This window comes from Hyla sarda, chromosome 4, assembly GCF_029499605.1.
Source record: "Hyla sarda isolate aHylSar1 chromosome 4, aHylSar1.hap1, whole genome shotgun sequence".
Classification (NCBI taxonomy): domain Eukaryota; kingdom Metazoa; phylum Chordata; class Amphibia; order Anura; family Hylidae; genus Hyla; species Hyla sarda.
The window spans coordinates 413,624,723-413,648,121 of NC_079192.1; the positions used below are offsets into that span (position 1 = coordinate 413,624,723).

Here is a 23,399-nt window from a genome sequence, read left to right on the forward strand (position 1 = left end):
ATTTTTCCTCCTTAACTTTAAAAAACTCTTTAAAATTTTCACCTAAAATTCTATTTGATGGCTTATTTTTTGCGACACTCATTCTACTTTGTAATGACATTAGTCATTTTATCCAAAAATCTACGGTGAAACGGGAAAAAAAAATCAATGTGCGACAAAATTGATGAAAAAACACTTTTGTAAGTTTTGGGGGCTTCCGTTTTTACGCAGTACATTTTTCGGGAAAAATGACACCTTATCTTTATTCTGTAGGTCCATACGGTTAAAATGATCTCCTACTTGTATAGGTTTGATTTTGTCGTACTTCTGGAAAAAAATCATAACTACATGCAGGAAAATTTATACGTTTAAAATTGTCCAATTCTGACCCCTATTACTTTTTAATTTTTCCTCATACGTGGCGGTATGAGGGCTAATTTTTTTGCGTCGCAATCTGAAATTTTTATCAATACCATTTTTGTTTCGGACTTTTTGATCGCTTTTTATTCATTTTTTTATGGTATAAAAAGTGACCAAAAATACGCTATTTTGGAATTTGCTATTTTTTTTGCGCATACGCCATTGACCGTGCGGTTTAATTAAGGATGTATTTTTATAGTTCGGACACTTACGCACGTGGCGATACCACAAATTTTTATTTACACAGTTTGTTTTTTTAAATGCGAAAAGGGGGGTGATTCAGAATTATTAGGGAATCATCTTTATTAACTTTTTTTTTTCCACTTTATTTTTGCAATGTTATAGTCCCCAGAGGGGACTATAACATGCAGTACATTGATTCAATACACTGATCAATGCCATTGCAATGCATTGATCAGTGTTATCGGCGGTCAATTGCTCAAGCCTGGATTTCAGGCTTGGAGCGATCAATTGCTGATTGGACGCACAGGAGGCAGGGAAGGCACCTTCCTGATGTGTCCTAGCTGATCGGGACATGGCGTTTTCACCGCGATGGTCCCGATCAGCCCGACTGAGCTGCCGGGACGCTTTCACTTTCACTTTAGACACGGCGATCAACTTTGATCGCCACGTCTAAAGAGTTAATGCCGGGCATCTGCCTGAACAGTTAATGCCGGGCATCTGCCATGTCCGGCATTAGCCACGGGTCCTGGCAGCTGATAGCAGCCGGGACTGTGCGGGTATGATGCGAGCTCAGCTCCTGAGCTCGCTTCATAACCCTGCCGTGTCGCAGCGCCGTTTATACACCGCGTTTTGTGGCAAGGGGTTAAATCTTGTGTCATCCTACCAATCTTCGGTACGATCCCAGGCTCCTTCCTGGTGGGAAGTCTCCTACATACTGGGAGGTAGTTCTAGCCAACGTGCCTTGTGTGTGGCACGTCTGCTAGAGAAATGCAGGGCCAATTTTTTATTTTTATTTTGGTCTGTGGAAATGCCACGGCACCCTGTTTGGGAATCACTGGTTTATGGGGTTACATATAACCTCCTGAGATACACTACAGAACGGATCTAGGTCTGCTAAGATGCTAAACTGTGTACACATACTCACCGAGCACCATGTATACAGCGATGGTAAAGTATCTGAAAGAACATTCTGAGACGTCTATGCAAAGTCACGTGACGATCAGACGGAGACGGACAGTCCGCAAGATTTCATACATTTGTACAGCCTAACCCAATTATACAATATACTAATACACCATTTTAAATGCTGCTACTTTTTATTGAGTTTTTCAATTTTATATATAAAAAAAAAAAAAAATATTATAGCAAAAAAAAAAACAAGCATAAAACAAAACAAGGAACAGAAATGTATCCCCTGCCCACCAAGTCTTAGTGCCATGAATAAGATGCCCACTCGATCCTATGTAGCAAGGTAGGGAATTAAAGGGATATTCCGCTGCTGGAGCCGGAAGATTGTGACGTCATAGCCTCGCCCCTCATGACGTCACGCCCCGACTCCTCAATGCAAGTCTATGGGAGGGGGCGTGACTGCCGTCACGCCCCCTCCCATAGACTTGCATTGAGGGGGTGGGGCGTGATGTCATGAAGGGGCGGGGTTATGACATCACGAGCTCCTGGCTCCAGCGCTTGTTCCAAACGCTGAGCAGCGGAGTACTCCTTTAAGGAAGCCAAAACAGATTATAGTAAGATGACTGGTCAATAAGGGGGTTCTCCCTACGGTCTCTTCTGCACATGACCCTATAGTAAACCATTGCTGTCATAGCCTCGCCCCTCATGACATGATGCCCCGCCCCCTCAATGCAAGTCTATGGGAGGGGGCGTGACTGCCATCACGCCCCCTCCCATAGACTTGCATTGAGGGGGCGGGGCAGGGCGGGGCGTGACGTCATGAGGTGGTGGGGCTATGACATCACGAGCTCCTGGCTCCAGCGTTCGTTCCAAACGCTGAGCAGCGGAGTACCCCTTTAAGGAAGCCAAAACAGATTATAGTAAGATGACTGGTCAATAAGGGGGTTCTCCCTACGGTCTCTTCTGTACATGACCTTATAGTAAACCATTGACGTCATAGCCTCGCCCCTCATGACGTGATGCCCCGCCCCCTCAATGCAAGTCTATGGGAGGGGGTGTGACTGCCGTCACGCCCCCTCCCATAGACTTGCATTGAGGGGGCGGGGCGTGACGTCATGAGGGGGTGGGGCTATGACATCACGAGCTCCTGGCTCCAACGTTCGTTCCAAACGCTGAGCAGCGGAGTACCCCTTTAAGAAAGCCAAAACAGATTATAGTAAGATGACTGGTCAATAAGGGGGTTCTCCCTACGGTCTCTTCTGTACATGACAATATAGGAAACCATTGACGTCATAGCCTCGCCCCTCATGACGTGATGCCCCGCCCCCCTCAATGCAAGTCTATGGGAGGGGGCGTGACTGCCGTCACGCCCCCTCCCATAGACATGCATTGAGGGGCGGGGATATGACATGAGGGGGCGGGGCTATGACATCACAAGCTCCTGGCTCCAGCGCTTGGGACAGTTTGTTCCAAACGCTGAGCAGCGGAGTACCCCTTTAAGGAAGCCAAAACAGATTATAGTAAGATGACTGGTCAATAAGGGGGTTCTCCCTACGGTCTCTTCTGCACATGACCCTATAGTAAACCATTGATCCTCCACTGGATACTATAGCTACAAGTCAAATACAGCAGCCCCGATACCTTATACCTGTATCCTTACTAATACATCAGGCACCTGTCTTCTGGGTGAAGCATCAATCCCAGAATTCTTAGCTGGCTTCTGGTTTGCAAAGCTTCATGGGAAATATAAAGGGGTCAGGATTGGGGTTAGTTTTTGTTACTAGGGTGACTACTCCCTGCCATGTCAAGCTGGGGCATCTCGCTCATCAGAAATAACATGGGGCACCGTGCCGATCATAGGGGTTAATAATAATAATAATAATTGGGTGGGGTGAGGGCGGTCAATGTCCTGTTTTGGGCCGTCGACGAAGAAAAGTAGCGAATAAATCTAATAAATACTATTTACAACAGCAGGAGGGACGACTTTTGTGGCAATGGGGTAAGTACTGGACATAGAATTGTTCGGGTGAATTATAAAGCGACACAATTCAATGGACCGTGTGAAGTATCAGTACATAGAGGGCAGGAGAGGACAATGATGGGGGTTATAGGCAAAGGGGTTCCGGGCGTAATCCTGGTATATAAGGCACTGACTGATACGGGGCAAAGTAGGTAACGGACGCAGGATTGGGGAAGTCTTAGGCAGTTTATATCTTCAGTGGAACTATAAATCCCAGCAAGGCTCTTCCGGGCAGTGCTTGTTAGAGCTCGATATATTGGCTGGAATATAAGGGTGATGCCTGGGATGGAATGTATCGCTCTTCATTATTATCTTGAATAGAAAGAGTTAATAGTAAGTCCAATCTTATTCAGTATCTGGTGATGGTTTCCTTCCCATCTCCACTGTGATCATCCTGGGACCTTCTACCTCACAGGACATTTGGGGGGGTCCTTAGGGTCTCGCTTTCTTATATCATCCGCCAGCGTCAAGTCTTAGAGTCCCAGCCTCCTCCACCTGACAAGAGGCGTAAAAAAGTCCAAAAGGGCCGGCTCAGTGCGGGGACATGAGGGGCGGCAGCGTCCGCTGAGGGAATAGGCGCTGAAGTAAGAGAAGGCGGAGGGAAGCTGCTATTAGGATGTGGCGTTCACCGTTCTGTCCAGTTCTATTACGTTTGTCATTTCATTTTGTCCGAAATCCGAATGGAACCTGAAAAATGAGAAAGAAAGAAAGAAAGAAGGTTATATCAGTCTCCTCCATGTTTATAGTGCGCTCCAAAAATCTCACTGCACCCTCACCCCTCCTATATACTGTGCTCACTGCACCCTCTCCTATATACTGTGCTCACTGCACCCTCACCCCTCCTATATACTGTGCTCACTGCACCCTCACCCCTCCTATATACTGTGCTCACTACACCCTCTCCTATATACTGTGCTCACTGCACCCTCACCCCTCCTATATACTGTGCTCACTACACCCTCTCCTATATACTGTGCTCACTGCACCCTCTCCTATATACTGTGCTCACTACACCCTCACCCCTCCTATATACTGTGCTCACTGCACCCTCACCCCTCCTATATACTGTGCTCACTGCACCCTCACCTCTCCTATATACTGTGCTCACTACACCCTCACCCCTCCTATATACTGTGCTCACTGCACCCTCACCCCTCCTATATACTGTGCTCACTGCACCCTCACCTCTCCTATATACTGTGCTCACTGCACCCTCTCCTATATACTGTGCTCACTGCACCCTCACCCCTCCTATATACTGTGCTCACTGCACCCTCTCCTATATACTGTGCTCACTGCACCCTCACCCCTCCTATATACTGTGCTCACTGCACCCTCTCCTATATACTGTGCTCACTGCACCCTCACCTCTCCTATATACTGTGCTCACTGCACCCTCTCCTATATACTGTGCTCACTGCACCCTCACCTCTCCTATATACTGTGCTCACTGCACCCTCTCCTATATACTGTGCTCACTGCACCCTCTCCTATATACTGTGCTCACTGCACCCTCTCCTATATACTGTGCTCACTGCACCCTCTCCTATATACTGTGCTCACTGCACCCTCACCTCTCCTATATACTGCGCTCACTGCACCCTCTCCTATATACTGTGATCGCTGCACCCTCACCCCTCCTATATACTGTGCTCACTGCACCCTCTCCTATATACTGTGCTCACTGCACCCTCACCTCTCCTATATACTGTGCTCACTGCACCCTCACCCCTCCTATATACTGTGCTCACTGCACCCTCTCCAATATACTGTGCTCACTGCACCCTCACCTCTCCTATATACTGTGCTCACTGCACCCTCACCTCTCCTATATACTGTGCTCACTGCACCCTCACCTCTCCTATATACTGTGCTCACTGCACCCTCACCTCTCCTATATATTGTGCTCACTGCACCCTCACCCCTCCTATATACTGTGCTCTCTGCACCCTCACCCCTCCTATATACTGTGCTCACTGCACCCTCTCCTATATACTGTGCTCACTGCACCCTCACCTCTCCTATATACTGTGCTCACTGCACCCTCACCCCTCCTATATACTGTGCTCACTGCACCCTCACCCCTCCTATATACTGTGCTCACTGCACCCTCACCCCTCCTATATACTGTGCTCACTGCACCCTCACCTCTCCTATATACTGTGCTCACTGCACCCTCACCCCTCCTATATACTGTGCTCACTGCACCCTCACCCCTCCTATATACTGTGCTCACTGCACCCTCAACCCTCCTATATACTGTGCTCACTGCACCCTCACCTCTCCTATATACTGTGCTCACTGCACCCTCACCCCTCCTATATACTGTGCTCACTGCACCCTCACCTCTCCTATATACTGTGCTCACTGCACCCTCACCTCTCCTATATACTGTGCTCACTGCACCCTCACCCCTCCTATATACTGTGCTCGCTGCACCCTCACCCCTCCTATATACTGTGCTCGCTGCACCCTCACCTCTCCTATATACTGTGCTCACTGCACCCTCACCCCTCCTATATACTGTGCTCACTGCACCCTCACCTCTCCTATATACTGTGCTCACTGCACCCTCACCCCTCCTATATACTGTGCTCACTGCACCCTCACCTCTCCTATATACTGTGCTCACTGCACCCTCACCTCTCCTATATACTGTGCTCACTGCACCCTCACCCCTCCTATATACTGTGCTCACTGCACCCTCACCCCTCCTATATACTGTGCTCACTGCACCCTCACCCCTCCTATATACTGTGCTCACTGCACCCTCACCTCTCCTATATACTGTGCTCACTGCACCCTCACCCCTCCTCTATACTGTGCTCGCTGCACCCTCACCCCTCCTATATACTGTGCTCGCTGCACCCTCACCTCTCCTATATACTGTGCTCGCTGCACCCTCACCCCTCCTATATACTGTGCTCACTGCACCCTCACCTCTCCTATATACTGTGCTCACTGCACCCTCACCTCTCCTATATACTGTGCTCTCTGCACCCTCACCTCTCCTATATACTGTGCTCACTGCACCCTCACCTCTCCTATATACTGTGCTCACTGCACCCTCACCCCTCCTATATACTGTGCTCACTGCACCCTCACCCCTCCTATATACTGTGCTCACTGCACCCTCACCTCTCCTATATACTGTGCTCGCTGCACCCTCACCTCTCCTATATACTGTGCTCACTGCACCCTCACCTCTCCTATATACTGTGCTCACTGCACCCTCACCCCTCCTATATACTGTGCTCACTGCACCCTCTCCTATATACTGTACTCACTGCACCCTCACCTCTCCTATATACTGTGCTCACTGCACCCTCACCCCTCCTATATACTGTACTCACTGCACCCTCTCCTATATACTGTACTCACTGCACCCTCACCTCTCCTATATACTGTGCTCGCTGCACCCTCACCTCTCCTATATACTGTGCTCACTGCACCCTCACCCCTCCTATATACTGTGCTCACTGCACCCTCTCCTATATACTGTGCTCACTGCACCCTCTCCTATATACTGTGCTCACTGCACCCTCACCCCTCCTATATACTGTGCTCACTGCACCCTCTCCTATATACTGTGCTCACTGCACCCTCACCTCTCCTATATACTGTGGACCCCTTCTCTCGGCCATCCTGCTTCCCTCTATTCCAGCATATATAGTGCCCCCACATCCCTTCTAGCTGTCATTCTGTACCCCTCTATTCAGATATATACTGTGCCCCATGGACCCCTTCTCTCTGCCATACTGCTCCCCTTTCTCCCCTTATATACTGTCCCCCTGTACCCCTCATCATCCTCGTTCTCCACTCACCTGTGCCGTACTTCGGGCTCCCAGCTGCTGTCATTGGACATTATGTGAGTCTTCTCCTGTGATTGGCTGAGCTCCTCCAGCGCGGCCGTATGATGCTGAGCCATCATTTCTTTGCTTCTCTCCCAGGAGTCAGGAGATTCCACTGTGACTGCGGAGCTATATAACTCTTCCCAACCATGATGCTCCTCGAAGGAAAGGATGTTTCTAGACCTCACTAGAAAACAAAGCATTGATGGTCACTGACCGCAGCAGATGTGAGCACAGGCTTCATTACGGTCCGTACACGTCTGACGACACTCACCTATGGATGCCGCATACGACTCCTGCACCGCATGCACACTTGGCTCTGGTAACGTCTTGGTGGCTGATGGGTAGGGGTCAAAGGTCTGTGTAAAGCTTCCGAAAATTACAGCAAAGCACAAAACGACCACCTGCAAGACAGGGAAATGTGGATTTACAGTTGTAAGAAAGAGTCAGTAAACCCTGGGGATTACCTAGATTTCTGCATTTACTACTTTTCCAGCTTGTCCAGTTATATATAACATAAGTCACAATTATAGACAGTACTGTAATGTCTTTAATTAAGCATGCTGCGTAAACATCTACAGTGCAGGGAGAAAAAATACCTAAGTAGTCAATGCAGATATTGAAGTAATTTGAAAGGGTTCATTTACTTTTTCTCCCTGTACTGTGGCTGTTTACTCAGTATACTTAAAGGGGTACTCCGCCCAGAGACATGTTATCCTCTATAGGGGAGAAGAGGTCTGATCACGGGGGGTCCTGCCGCTGAGACCCCGTCACTATCCCTGTGCAACACCCGGCATTCTAAACAGTAGGTTTAGAATGCTGGGTATCTGCTGCCGGAGACGTGAAGTCACACCCCCTTCATGTCTATGGGAGGGGGCGTGACGGCCCCTCCCCTCCTTTGGATAGGGGGTAAGATGTCTCTGGATGGAGTATCCCTTTAAAAAAAAAAAAAAAAAAAAAGCATAAACAATGTATAAAATAAACTATTATGTTTTGTTACTAGTTTAGTTAAGCAAGTCACAATTATAGACATACACAATGTAACTAAACTAGTAACACACAAGCAATACTATTGTTCCTGCCTTTTATTGAACATATTGAGTCAACCTCCACAGTGCATGGAGAAAAAGTGAGTAAACCCTTTGTTTTACTAATGTGAAGATCCCCCTACTGTCCTTTCACGCTACTGACCTGCAGCGGCCACTAGATGGAACTAGCTGATTGGAATTAAGACAACTAATTCAGTCCAGTGGGCTCCCCCTAGTGGCGGCCAAAATAATTTTTGTCTTTCAGAAAGAAAAAAAAATCCAAAGTGCCCCCCTGTAGTCTGCATTTTTCTACAAGACGCAGCATGCCTGTTTTCATCGTCTATACATGTCGGTAGCGCAACAAGGACAAGCAACAATGAGAGCAGCAGCTACAGCACAGCGAAACCCCCGGCGGTCATAACGGATCTTGTTACGTTATATTTAGAATGTTCCAGATAAACAATGTAACGGAAACCACAGTCTGGTGAGGAAGAGCGTCTACAAAAGAAATCTTCTACCTTCTTTAAGGAATCGTCAAGAAGCCTCGGCTATGTGTAGGGGATAATAAAGTGGTTGACAACAACCAAATAGGAAGGTTTAAAAAAAAAAAAAAAAAAAAAAAAAACTAAGTTAAAGGAAATAGACAGTATAGGTCCTACAGGAACTATGCCCCCTGCTGTTCAACGTCCATGACTGCATGTGAGGAATACAGCTGAGTCTATGGGTTGTTTGATAATCTTGTGACCGCATGGACTTTGAGCGCGGATGTAATACCCATGGATAAGGTCACGTGACATCACAAGAATGACATCACCGCGTCCAGTCTGTGCCAGGACAGAATCCTAATGAGAACTCTATTGGTAAAATTGCTGCCCTAATGTCATCATAAGGGCCCGGCCATAGAGATAAACGCTAAAATATTGTCTGCCTGCAGATGCCTCTAGGGGGAGCTCACTGCATGTAAATGTATACAGATCCAACTGAAAACTCATATGCAGAAAGCTTCATCTGGTGGTGGGTGGACAAAAGGAAGCGGTGTATGCATAGTGTGAACAAAGAGCAACCTCTAACTCACCATGAGGCAGGTACTTGTCTGGGTGCTGGCGGCTTTATAGGAGCGGGATACTTTGCCGGCCACCATTGCCTGTAGACGCTGTAGCTGTTGTAAGAGAGTCCTGAGGAACAGAGCACAAGTGAAGGGTAAATACCTCCTTATAATACAAGACAATGGGGATGTCTACACAGATCAGCTCACACACAAGGGGGCGACATACAGAGATAACATTTGGGGGTCACGGTCTCACCTGTTAGTGGTTTCTAACACCTCCACCTTCTTGCGCAGGTCACCGTTTTCAGAGGAACAGTTCTCAACCCTATGGTAAGAAAGTCAGGGGAGAGGACTTCTTAAGATGTGAGAAATGGAGGGTTATGGTTGGGGGGGGGGGGGGAATTAAAGAGCTGTAAGGAAATCTATGAGCCTCAAAGGCCATAGGATGAATACAGAGCATTCGGAGAGGCTTCAGACCCTTTCACTTTTTTCAAATTAGGTAATGGTGAGGCCCTGAGGAAAGAACTGCCTGTAGAGCTCAGACTGTGTGGAGGAAACCAGGCACTGCCCATCACCTGCCCAATACCATCCCTACAGTGATCATGGTGGGGGCCGCATCATGTCTGGAGGAAACCAGGCACTGCCCATCACCTGCCCAATACCATCCCTACAGTGATCATGGTGGGGGCAGCATCATGTCTGGAGGAGACCAGGCACTGCCCATCACCTGCCCAATACCATCCCTACAGTGATCATGGTGGGGGCAGCATCATGTCTGGAGGAAACCAGGTACTGCCCATCACCTGCCCAATACCATCCCTACAGTGATCATGGTGGGGGCAGCATCATGTCTGGAGCAAACCAGGCACTGCCCATCACCTGCCCAATACCATCCCTACAGTGATCATGGTGGGGGCAGGATCATGTCTGGGGGAAACCAGGTACTGCCCATCACCTGCCCAATACCATCCCTACAGTGATCATGGTGGGGGCAGCATCGTGTCTGGGGGAAACCAGGCACTACCCATCACCTCCCCAATACCATCCCTACAGTGATCATGGTGGGGGCAGCATCATGTCTGGAGGAAACCAGGCACTGCCCATCACCGGCCCAATACCATCCCTACAGTGATCATGGTGGGGGCAGCATCATGTCTGGAGGAAACCAGGCACTGCCCATCACCTGCCCAATACCATCCCTACAGTGATCATGGTGGGGGCAGCATCATGTCTGGAGGAAACCACTTCTTGAAGTGAAGGGGTCTGAAAACTTTCTGAATGCACTGTGCTGTATACTCAGGACCGGCCGCACTTAGTTACCTTTTCTCCAGGCTGTCCATATATTCTTTCTTTTTTCTGCGACTTTCCTGGGCAGAGATCTGAAAGGACACAATGTACATATAAATAACCGCAATGGGCTGCTGCGCCGCTGTCATAATCGTGGGCGGGTCTATTTGTGGGCGGGGTTTGTGCCTTTTTCTACTAGTATTTTTTCATCATCATATTACAATGTAAAAACCTCTATAGTCTACGTATATATAGGTATCAATGACTTTTGTTGATCCATTGTACAACTGATTGTCCCCGTAAAGCGCAGCATACGCCAGCGCCGATTCTGTACCTTGTTTTTTATCTTCCTACGGATTTTCTTCAGAGCCTTCTCTTCGGCCTTAGTGAGTGGAAGTTTAGTGGGGATGGGGTATCCTTCGGCCACGAGGGTCCTTTTCTCTTCCTCCGTGAGAATGAGGGGTCCGGTGCCCTGCAGCTTCTGCATATTAAAAAATAAATAAATCAAAATGTGTTTACACCCCAAAGAAAAGGACATCTATAAAAATAATTAATAATAATAAAAAAAAAACTAAAAATCTGAGTGCAATACCTAAGCATTACCTGTAGGTGGCACTGTACGCTGCAGGAATGGTTTACATATTAGACAGTCTGCATGTTAACCCTTTGTGAGCCAGTGTTTGATCTGTCCAATCACTGTCTATAACCGTTTTTTTCCAACCAAGGTGCCTCCAGCTGTTCCAAAACTGCAACTCCAAGCATGCCCGGACAGCCAAAGGCTGTCCGGGCATGCTGGGAGTTGCTGTTTTGGAGCAGCCGGGGGCACCCTGGTCGGGAAACATTGGTCTGTTACATGATAAAAGGATATGCGCAAAGAAGAGCATGCTGTTTAGCGCCACCTATTGGAGTTAGGGTCCTATTACACAAGGTCGTTCACCGATATCATCAACATACAATAACTAAATAAATAAATTATATATACACTATATACGTCCAAAATTGCTTATTTTTGGTCACATGACATCCCAGAAAAAAAGCTAAAAAAAAATAAAAGGGATCAAAAAGCCACATATGCGCAAAAGTTGCACCGATAAAACTTACAAAGTACAATTGGTCACGCAAAAAAAAATAATAATAATATGAAGATGGAAAAATAGAAGAGTTATGGCTCTTGGAAGGCAAGGAGGAAAAAAAGAAAATGCAAAAATGAGTCCTTAAGGGGCTTAAACCCCCTCAGCTCTATAACATACCTTATTTAAAAAGTCAAAGCTCCGAATGCCCCTGCGTAGACAATGTTAACATTGTGACTGCCTGCAGACACCACTAGAGGGAGCACACTGCAGACAGATTTTTTTTGCTTTTCTTTTTTGTTTCATTTTCCCTTAGTGGTGGTGGTAAGTAGCCAGAATTTGATCTCTATAGCTGTGCTAAAGGGGAACTCTGGTAGAAACAAGTGGAATTTTTTTTTTTTTTCAAATCAACTGGAGCCAAAAAGTTAAACAGATTTGTAAATTACTTCTATTTAAAAATCTTAATCCACAGGAAGTTCTTTTCTTTTTGAATTTCTTTTCTGTCTGACCACAGTGCTCTCTGCTGACGCCTCTTTTCATTTTTAGGAACTGTCCAGAGTAGAAGCAAATCCCCATAGCAAACCTCTCCTGCTCTGGACAGTTCCTGACATGGACAGAGGTGTCAGCAGAGAGCACTGTGGACAGACAGAAAGGAAATTCAAAAAGAAAAAAGAACTTCCTGTGGAGCATATAGCAGCTAATAAATACTGGAAGGATTAAGATTTTTAAGTAGAAGTAATTTACAAATTAGTTTAACTTTCTGGCACTAGTTGATGTAAAAAAAAGTTTTTCCAAAGGAGTACCCCTTTAAAGAGAGGATTTGGAGCTCTGTATCTGAAAAACATACAGTCAAGGCCGTAAATGTTGGCACCCCTGAATTTTTTCAAGAAAATGAAGTATTTCTCACAGAAAAGGATTGCAGTAACACATGTTTTGTTATACACATGTTTATTCCCTTTGTGTGTATTGGAACTAAACCAAAAAGGGAGAAAAAAAATCAAATTGGACATAATGTCACCAAACTCCAAAAATGGGCTCCATAAAATTATTGGCACCCTTAACTTAATATTTGGTTGCACACCCTTTGTAAAAAATAACTGCAATCAGTGGCTTCCTATAACCATCAATAAGCTTCTTACACCTCTCAGCCGGAATGTTGGGCCACTCTTCCTTTGCAAACTGCTCCAGGTCTCTCTTATTGGACGGCGCCTTTTCCCAACAGTAATTATAAGATCTCTCCACAGGGGTTCAATGGGATTTAGATCTGGACTCATTGCTGCCACTTCAGAATTCTCCAGCGCTTTGTTGTCATCCATTTCTGGGGGCTTTTTGACGTATGTTTGGGGTCATTTTCCTGCTGGAAGACCCAAGATCTCAGATGCAAACCCAGCTTTCTGACACTGGGCTGTACAGTGCGACCCAAAATCCATTGGTAATCCTCAGATTTCATGATGTCTTGTACACATTCAAGGCCCCCAGTGCCAGAGGCAGCAAAACAACCCAAAACATCACTGACCTCCACCATATTTCACTGTAGGTACTGTGTTCTTTTCTTTGTAGGCCTCATTCTGTTTTTTGTAAACAGTAGAATGATGTGCTTTACCAAAAAGCTCTATCTTGGTCTCATCTGTCCACAAGACATTTTCCCAGAAGGATTTTGATTACTCAAGTTCAATTCGGCAAAATGTAGTCTTGCTTTTTTATGTCTGTGTCAGCAGTGGGGTCCTCCTGGGTCTCCTCCATAGTGGGGTTCTCCTGGGTCTCCTCCATAGTGGGGTCCTCCTGGGTCTCCTCCATAGTGGGGTCCTCCTGGGTCTCCTGCCATAGCGTTTTATTTAATTTAAATGTGGACGGATAGTTCACACTGACACTGATGCTCCCTGCAGGCAGCTGCAGGACAGCTTGAATATCTTTGGAACTTGTTTGGGGCTGCTTATCCACCATCCGGACTATCCTGCGTTGACACCTTTCATCAATTTTTCTCTTCCGTCCATGCCCAGGGAGATTATCTACAGTGCCATTGCAAACTTTTACATAATGTTGCGCACTGTGGATAAAGACAAATCTAGATCTCTGGAGATGGACTTGCAACCTTGAGATTGTTGATATTTTTCCACAATTTTGGTTCTCAAGTCCTCAGACAGTTCTCTTCTCCTCTTTCTGTTGTCCATGCTTAGTGTGGCACACACAGGCACACAATGCAAAGACTAAGTGCACTTCTCTCCTTTTTATCTGCTTTCAGGTGTGATTTTTATATTGCCCACCCCTTTTACTTGCCCCAGGTGAGTTTAAAAGGAGCATCACATGCTTGAAACAATCTTATTTTTCCACAATTTTGAAAGGGTGACAATAATTTGGTCCAGACCATTTTTGGAGTTTGGTGACATTATGTCCAATTTGCTTTTTTCCCTCCCTTTTTTGGTTTAGTTCCAATACACACAAAGGGAATAAACATGTGTATAGCAAAACATGTGTTACTGCAATCCTTTCCTGGGAGAAATACTTCATTTTCTAGAAACATTTCAGGGGTGCCAATATTTAAGGCCATGACTGTAGCTTCAACGCCAATAAGGATATAATATGAAGTCAACACTGAATTTAGTTAAAATTTAGAAGCTCATAGAACAAGCACTGGAGCCCTTGACACCAACGCATCATCAGAGGTCAAGTCAGGACTTTATTCCTTATTCCTGGTCTAATCTACCTGGTCACTGACACGTCTTCAGAGGGGACTTTGGACTCAATGACTAGAACCAGGACAATTGGCCTCACACCGGGCTTCACTAGCAGGATCTATACACAGTAAAGACCACCTCTTTGAGAGGACCCCCTTATACACACCAGAATTTTCTGACATTTTTTCATAGTGACCATTTTCTTTGAGAAGACCACCCCTAATCCTTCGCAGCTGCATTATGACAGCTCTGCTACGCCATGAACTTACATGTGGAGCGGTCAGGAGAGGTGAATTGGAGAGCGCCGATGGGCTGCGAGTCGCGCCTTTGCTTCCGGACTGTGACTGGATGGGGCTGGAGGGCGGGAGGGATCGGCTGGGGCTTTGGCCTCCTTCAGAGTCACTTCCGTGGCTGCTGGGGGGAGTCGGGGGCAGTTGTAGGCAATCGGACGAAGCAGCTGCAGAAAAGGGAGGAAAATGTCAGTAAAGTCAAGAGGACCGGACCAGCACGGACACAGAAGGAGAGGATTGGACCAGCACGGACACAGAAGGAGAGGATTGGACCAGCACGGACACAGAAGGAGAGGATTGGACCGGCACGGACTGAGGGTGAGGAGAGGATTGGACCGGCACGGACTGAGGGTGAGGAGAGGATTGGACCGGCACGGACTGAGGGTGAGGAGAGGATTGGACCGGCACGGACTGAGGGTGAGGAGAGGATTGGACCGGCACGGACTGAGGGTGAGGAGAGGATTGGACCAGCACGGACACAGGAGGAGAGGATTGGACCGGCACGGACTGAGGGTGTGAAGAGGATTGGACCGGCATGGAATCGGGGGCGTGGAGAGGGTCGCACCTTCTTTAGGACACAGGTTCAGAAATTGATCGACCTCGTGCGGCTCCAGTTTAATCTGTGGCATCGACTTTGGGCTCAGAGGCTTGTGCTGCAATGATATAATAGTGAGGCAAATGTTAGGACTGGGATGGAACCAAGAAAGATCAATGACAACGGTGGTCATAGACTACTAAGTATTCATACCCACGTATCTAAAGACAAAGAAGTGTAGTATGGGGCAGGCTACATTGTATACCCTCCCAGAGAGAAGCAGAACAGTCTAGCAGCCACTTATCTCCATGACTATAGGTTGATAGGTCATTTGGCGGACAGTTACTGTGCCCAATATACGAGGCCTCCGCGGGTGTGACCGGCACTTACCTGGTCTGGCTCCGGAAGTTGCGGCAGTGCTTCCACCTCAAGAGGCGCAGTCACAGTGTTGGTGGTGAGGGTAAGAGAAGGAGCCAGGCCTGGGTTTTCTTCAATGGGGACTTCTATCTTAATTTTGGTCGGAGTGAGCTGCCCTCCAAGGCCCCAGTCCTCGCCCGTGAGATCCCCTGCGGAGGGAACGGTATAGGATTAGAACTTAGAGTAGTATAAAGGAGAATGCAATAATGCGGAGGACCGTGCAATAATTAGATTGACCTGTGCCATACCAGTGCATGTTTTTAGGCCACTCCGGATCTGGAGAAAGCAGAGTTACAACCCCTATAAGCACTGGAATGACTGCCTTTTAAATGGCGTTATCCCATATTTTTAAATTATGCCCTATCCAGAGTGAATGGAGTCAATGGAGTGTGCACGCTCGGCCACCACTCCATGCATGTCTATGGGACCTCCGAATATAGCCGTGTTTAGCACTCAGCAACTCCTGCAGAGAATTAAATGGGCACTGTCACTTTAAAAAACTCCTGACGTGTCAAAAGTTTTGATCGGTCAGGGACTGGGTGTCCGGGCATGCTGGGAGTTTTAGTTTTGCAACATTTGGAGGCACCCTGGTTGGGGACTACTGGTGTATAGGGATACACCCCATGGATAAGGCTGAGGTTAACACCCAGTTGGCAATTGATTCATATATTTCCAGGAGGAACAACAGAGTATAACAATACATGGTTCTAAGCAGAGATGTTTCAGAATTGTTATTTCATTGAAAATTGAAGTATTACAGGGGTTATGCAAGGCAAAAACTTTATATATATATATATATATATATATATATATATATATATATATATATCTCAACTGGCTCCAGAAAGTTAAACAGATTTGTAAATTACTTCTATTAAAAAAATCTTAATCCTTTAAGGATTTATGAGCTGCTGAAGTTGAGTTGTTCTTTTCTGTCTAAGTGCTCTCTGATGACACCTGTTTCAGGAACTGTCCAGAGTAGAAACAAATCCCCATAGCAACCCTCTTCTACTCTGTGCAGTTCCCGAGACAAGCAGAGATGTCAGCAGAGAGCACTGTTGTCAGACAGAAAAGAACAACTCAACTTCAGCAGCTGATAATTATGGGAAGGATTAAGATTTTTTAACAGAAGTAATTTACAAATCTGTTTAACTTGCTTGAGCCAGTTGATATATATATATATATATATATATATTTTCCTGGTATACCCCTTTAAGCAATGCAAGCAGGTTAGGAGAGGAGACAGGTCCTCTTTATACGAAGTCTCTGTCCCTGGATATAAGGAGAAGCGTCCACATCCTCATTTGGTAAAGAAAGAGAAGACATTGTGAAATACTGAAATGTGACTATTTCTATAGGACAAAGCACTGGCCACCTGTCAGTCATCCAACGAGGAAGGAATTAGACATTTGCCCTGTGACGCTTGACGTCAGCAGAAGAACACAACACCCTATGGCTTCCGGGTGTCTTCTGTGCTGAGACTTTAACCCTTGCCTGGACCTTGGACACTCCCGCTATCTATAATATGGACTAGGAGCAGTAATAATATCCACACACACTGAAGGAAATGTCACTCTCTCTCATTGTTCCGCAATGAAAGTGTCAGGTTAACCAAACAATGAAAGACAAGTTACACCTGTATATTCAACCCTCTCTATACTAGACAACCAGGCCGCCTCCAGCGCTGGCAAATAATACCAGACTTTTTCCACTTTCATAAGAGGATTTCATTTTCCAGTCACCGTCAAAATAATTTTTTCGTTCTACCCTTGTATCAAAGTAACCATGAGTCCCTTTTAGCAAATTTGGCAAGGGCCCTAGTGAAGACAAACTCCAGGCCAGCCCCTGCCCTTTCTGGCTACAGACCAGCCATAGCCCAGTGCCTGTTCCAAGAAAGCCCCTGCCCGTTCCCCCTTTAGACCAGACCTTGCTCAGTCCCCACTCCAGGCAAGCCCCTAAAGGGAGAACTTTCCAGGCCCCCTTTAGGCCAACCCGTGCCCAGTCCCTGCTTCAGGCCATCCCTTGCCCTGTCCCCCTCCAGACTAGCCCCTGCCTAGTCCCTGCTTCAGGCCATCCCTTGCCCAGTCCCCCTCCACACTAGCCCCTGCCCAGTACCCCTCCGAGCTAGCCTCTGCCCAGTGCCCACTCCAGGACAGCCCCTGCCCAGTCCTCGCTTCAGAACAGCCCCTGCCAAATTCCCTGTCATGTCCCCGCTCCGGACCAGCCAATGCCATGTCTTATCTCCAGGACAGCCCCTGCCCAGTCCTCGCTTCAGAACAACCCCTGCCAGGTCCCCACTCTGGGCCAGCCCCTGCCATGTCCCTGCTCCAGGCCAGCCAATGCCATGTCTTATCTCCAGGACAGCCCCTGCCTAGTCCCTGCTTCACGCCAGCCCCTGCTCTAGGCCAGCCACTGTAAGTGCCCGCTGCAGGCTAATCCCTGACTTCTTTCACTCCAGGCCAGACAAATACTTTACATCATAGGTACAAATGTTCCCCCCATACAAACAAAAATAACATGTCCCCCGTCAAAATACCCATTATTTATACCATCGCTAAAGTTGTCATCAGAAGATCCGTGAGTGAAGGGCGACTGCGGGCGTGAATCCCCACACAGGGAGTAGCTATGTTCTGCCTTAATCATGGGAGACGGTGAACTCGGATTATCTACTTCCATCATTTCATACTTCTCCGTCAGGAATGGGTCTCCGATGAGCTGTCCGAGGGCATCTAACAGAGCCGTGTCATCGAGGAGCTCCGAGAAGTGCTGGAAGGAGAAGAGAACCTGATCAGTCCCTTTATACTATTATGGCTCTTATCACAATAACAATAATATTCACATGACAAGGTAGGGCAAACACAACCACATTTTATCTTCTAAAACCCCATTTACAACCCTCGGTTCCCTCAAGGGTTGTCAAACTTTCCTAAGTCTCCTAATGGCAAATCGGTATATCAATACAATGATACAGGAAAGAGGAAGCGATAAGATAGATTCTGCACAATCCGAATAAAAAAAATAAATAAGTGTGGTGATGCCGTTTACATCGCAACTTCAACTAAGTACATTCGCTGGGTCAAGTGTTCAGTGCACTGTACAGAAGCAGGGACTCCTGTTTTTGATAGGAGTCCCAGCTCTTCAACTTTGCATGGGCAAATGCAGGGCTATGAGAGCACCTCAGAATCAAAATCAAATCTGGGGTAGGAGATTTACCCACCTTTCCCGAAAACAGGACACACCAAATTTTAGATAATGTAAAGGAAGTTCTCCACATATATATATATATATATATATATATATATATATATATATATATATATATATATATAGGTGAATACTACATCCCAACTTCTATTGACTACATTTGCCGAGACAGGCATTGAGTGCACTGTACAGGAGCAGGGACTCTGCTATTGATACGAGTCCCTGCTACTTACAAACTTTGCATGGGCAATCGCAGGGCACCTCAGAATCTGAATCATAATATGAATGTGAATCAAATTAACAGTCAAATTTGATAGATCAGAGATTCGCTCATGATGACACCAAATTTGAGAGAATGTAAGGGACTTTCATTTTCCATATGTTTTTAATGATGGATAAATACTATATCGCAACTTCTATTGACTACGTTTGCTGGTCCTGGCGTCCAGTGCACTGTACAAAAGCAGGGACTCTGTGCCTTTGATAGGTGTCCCTGCTTCAAACAAACTTTACGTGGGCAATCGCAGGGCTATTGGGGGAAACGTCCAAATCTGAATCAAATCTGACCGTCAAATTTGAAAGATTGGAGATTTGCTCATCTTTAGTTGTCACCCATCCGTTCCGGAAAGCAGATGACACCAAAATTTGACAGAATGTAAGAAAAGTTCTCTGTGTACTGATGTTGGTCTCCTATACGTATAGCATGATGGGTAAAGACAAGATTGCAGCTTCTTCTAAATGAATCTACTGGTCCAGGCATTCAGTTCATTGTACAGTAGCAGGGACTCCTTGCCCTTTGATAGGTGTCCCTGCTCCTTATACAGTTTGCATGGGCAATTGGCAGGGCACTTCCAAATCTGAAAACAAAATGAGAAGAATAGGAGGACTGGCTCATCTCTAGTTGTCACCCACCTTTCCCGAAAACAGAGGACGCCAAATTTAAGAGAATGTAAGTTAAGTTCTCCGCATACGGATGTATATAATGACGGGTAAACACTACAGATTCCCAAAGCTGGTGAGAAAAGACAATAAGGACCAGTGCTAATGGTTTGGGTGACAGTGATGGTGAAAGTGGGGGGGGGGTGGGTTGTAAACAGACCACCAGTAAGTCGGCCTGGACCTCCTGCTAGGACCACATGACAGTGTAAACAGGATGACTTCCAGCTGACTAATGTCGTAAACCACGACTAATGCTCCCGACTTAACCCCTGCAACACAGGTTTGTTGTTTGTAAAAGCAAAGCGTGGGACTGAACCAGCAGCAGTAACAATACTTTTGTTTTATTTTTCGGAGTTTCCCTTTAACGTGCACTCACGTTGCGGAAACTGGGCTATTTTGAGCAGCTCCGATTTCCTGATTCTCTAACGTTCCCGAAACATGGTAGGAACGATGCAAAAAGTGGTCTTCAAACAGTGTACCTTTAGTTGTTGCAAAACTACAACTCCCAGTGTGCCCGGACAGCCAACGGCTGTCCGGGCACACTGGGAGTAGTAGTTTTGCACCATCTGTAGGGCCACAGTTTGGAGGGCACCGTTGTTTACAGTGCCAGTTTTGATGCCTACGGAAGGTCTGCGCTCACGCAGGGTAGGACAGGATGCCACCAGGCCTCCTCTCCTTCCAATGTAAACAGCAGTCTCCGGCCCATTTCCCAGCTGAGCACATCCAGTATGGACGCCCCAATACAAACGCCCATTGTGTGCACAGTACACAGGAGAGGGGTGTGAACTCGTCATGAACCAGACGCCCATGAGTGTGAAAAACCTCAGCAAACACATATGTACAAAAGGGTTTGTGCGGGGGATCCGGGCATCTCCCATCAGCCTCTGGGGTGCGGAAAGATTATTTTACTAACCGGGATTGAATGCGACAATTCAGAAGCTTGGACAATGCAGTTATTATGCTGCAAAGGGAACTGATAGGGCCAAGGAGGAAAGGACGACTATCCTGAAACGTCCAGGAGACTGACAGAGAAAAGGGAGACCTCCCGGACGGGGCGGTGAATCTGTATATGGCCTGTGTCCTCCATAAAATATACTTGTGTGCTGAGGTCCAGGGTCGGTATTAGTTAAGGGGTCTGGTGTAGGGTCGGTATTAGTTTAGGGGTCTGGTGAGGGGTCTGTATTAGTTTAGGGGTCTGGTGAGGGGTATGTATTAGTTTAGAGGTTTGGTGTGGGGTCTGTATTAGTTTAGGGGGTCTGGTGAGGGGTTTGTATTAATTTAGGGGTCTGGTGTAGGATATGTATTAGTTTAGAGGTCTGGTGAGGGGTCTGTATTAGTTTAGGGGTCTGGTGTGGGGTCTGTATTAGTTTAGGGCTCTGGTGTGGGGTCTGTATTAGATTATGGGTCTGGTGAGGGGTCTGGTGTGGGGTCTGGATTAGTTTAGGAGTCTGGTGAGGGGTCTGTATTAGTTTAGGGGTCTGGTGTAGGATCTGTATTAGTTTAGGGCTCTGGTGTGGGGTCTGTATTAGTTTAGGGGTCTGGTGTAGGGTTTGTATTAGTTTAGGGGTCTGGTGTGGGGTCTGTATTAGTTTAGGGGTCTGGTGTAGGGTCTGTATTGGTTTAGGGGTCTGGTGTGGGGTTTGTATTAATTTAGGGCTCTGGTGTGGGGTCTGTATTAGTTTAGGGCTCTGGTGTGGGGTCAGTATTAGATTATAGTCTGGTGTGGGGTCTGTATTAGTTTAGGGGCTCTGGTGTGGGGTCTGTATTAGATTAGGGGTCTGGTGTAGGGTCTGTATTAGATTATGGGTCTAGTGTGGGTTCTGTATTAGTTTAGGGGTCTGGTGTGGGGTCTGTATTAGTTTAGGGGTCTGGTGTAGGGTCTGTATTAGTTTAGGGGTCTGATGTAGGGTTTGTATTAGTTTAGGGGTCTGGTGTAGGGTCTGTATTAGTTTATGGGTCTGGTGTGGTGTCTGTATTAATTTAGGGGGTCTGGTGTGGGGTCTGTAATAGTTTAGGAGTCTTGTGTAGGGTCTGTATTAGTTTAGGGCACTGGCGTAGGGTTTGTATTAGTCTGGTCTGGGGTTGCTATTAGTTTAGGAGGTCTGGCCCAGGGTCTGTAATAGTTTAGAGGGTCTAGTACAAGGTCTGGATTTGTGTTTTGGGGTCTGGTGTGGGGCCTTTATTAGTTTAGAGGCTCTGCTGTGGGACCTGTATTAGTTTAAGGGTTTTGGTCCAGGGTCTGTATTAGTTTAAGGGTCTAGCTCGGGGTCAGCATTTTATTTTTATTTTAGTAGTCTTGGTCTGGGGTCTGTAATTGTTAAGGGGGTCGCATCTGGGGCCAGTATTTGTTTAGAGGTCCGGGATCTATACTTCTCAATTGGGTCTAGTATCTGTCATCTATATTTAAAGAGTCTTGTCTGAGATCTGCATTTGTCTATAAGGGGCCTGGGGTCAGTATTTGTGTTTAGGGGTCTGGTTTGGGTTCTGAAATTGTTTAGGGGGTCTGGGGCCAGTATTTGTTTAGAGGTCTAGTCAGTGATCTATACTTCTCAATGGGATCTAGTCTGGAGCTTATAATTTATTCAGGGGGTCCTGTCTGGGATCTACATTTGTCTGGGGGGCCTAGGGTCTGTATTTGTCTAGGGAGCCTGGTTTGGGATCCAAATTAATTTAGTTGATCTGGACAGAGATCTGTATTCATTTAGGCATCCGTCTGAATTTGTATAGGAATCTTATCAGAGGTCTGTATTTATGTTTCAGGGTCTGTATCTGTTTAGGGGGTCTGATGCCTGTATTTGTGTTTAGGGGTCCTAATCTGGGCTCTGTAACTGTTGAGGGGGTTTGGTTCGGGGCCAGTATTTGTTTAGGGGTCCAGTTGGGGGGGGGGGGTCTATACTTTTTCTGGGGTAAAGTCTGGGTCCAAATTTATTTAGGGGGTCTGGTATCTGTATTTGTCTATGGAGCCTGGTCTGAGGCCTGTATTAGTTTAGGGGGCCTGATCACTACAAGCTCCAGATACATTTATATCCATACACTTTCATTATATCATGGCTGCACATTTTTTAATTGTTGACTTGTAGTGTAGTGCCCCTTTAATTTATGAAGAGTCCCTTTAAAACAAAGTAGAGATGGGGGTGGGGGGGGGGGGGGTGATCTGGCACCTTGTCCGCTTCGATCTTAACCCTGTGTGAGTCAACAACCCTGCAGGAAAAGTCATAAAGTAACAGACCTCTGTGGCAGCGACGGTGTTAAAACGTCAAACCCACAGATGACAAGTAAATCCAGACAACCACAAATCCAGACAAACACCCCGAGTCTGAAACCTGATCGGTTTTCCATGAGTCATGGCACATTGGCGCAAAAAAAAGAAAAAATTGGAAACGGCAGGAATGTGGGAAAAGCGAATAATCATAGAGGGGATATCTCCCTGGACGCAGCTGGCACAGTCTTATCGTGGGGGAAGGAAATGCTGATAGGAGCAAAAATTCTCTTTCAATTCTTCATGGTTTTCCAGAGATCTCTGCTAGCTGTCAGTGGATGGAAA

The 23,399-nt window shown here is 46.7% G+C and overlaps 1 protein-coding gene across 1 annotated transcript in view; it reads right to left on the reverse strand.

The window, feature by feature from the left end:
• Nucleotides 1-2,603: 2,603 nt before the first annotated feature.
• CREB3L2 (cAMP responsive element binding protein 3 like 2) overlaps nt 2,604-23,399 on the reverse strand; it is a 55,006-nt gene continuing 34,210 nt past the window's right edge. The window contains exons 2-12 of the mRNA XM_056569537.1: nt 18,262-18,478; nt 15,686-15,861; nt 15,326-15,413; nt 14,740-14,927; nt 11,060-11,206; nt 10,759-10,817; nt 9,695-9,763; nt 9,466-9,565; nt 7,637-7,766; nt 7,336-7,549; nt 2,604-4,198 (exon numbers count right to left, since the gene is read on the reverse strand). Coding sequence (XP_056425512.1) covers nt 4,123-4,198; nt 7,336-7,549; nt 7,637-7,766; nt 9,466-9,565; nt 9,695-9,763; nt 10,759-10,817; nt 11,060-11,206; nt 14,740-14,927; nt 15,326-15,413; nt 15,686-15,861; nt 18,262-18,478 — 1,464 coding nt within the window. The 3' untranslated portion in view covers nt 2,604-4,122. The remainder of the gene's footprint in view (nt 4,199-7,335; nt 7,550-7,636; nt 7,767-9,465; nt 9,566-9,694; nt 9,764-10,758; nt 10,818-11,059; nt 11,207-14,739; nt 14,928-15,325; nt 15,414-15,685; nt 15,862-18,261; nt 18,479-23,399) is intronic.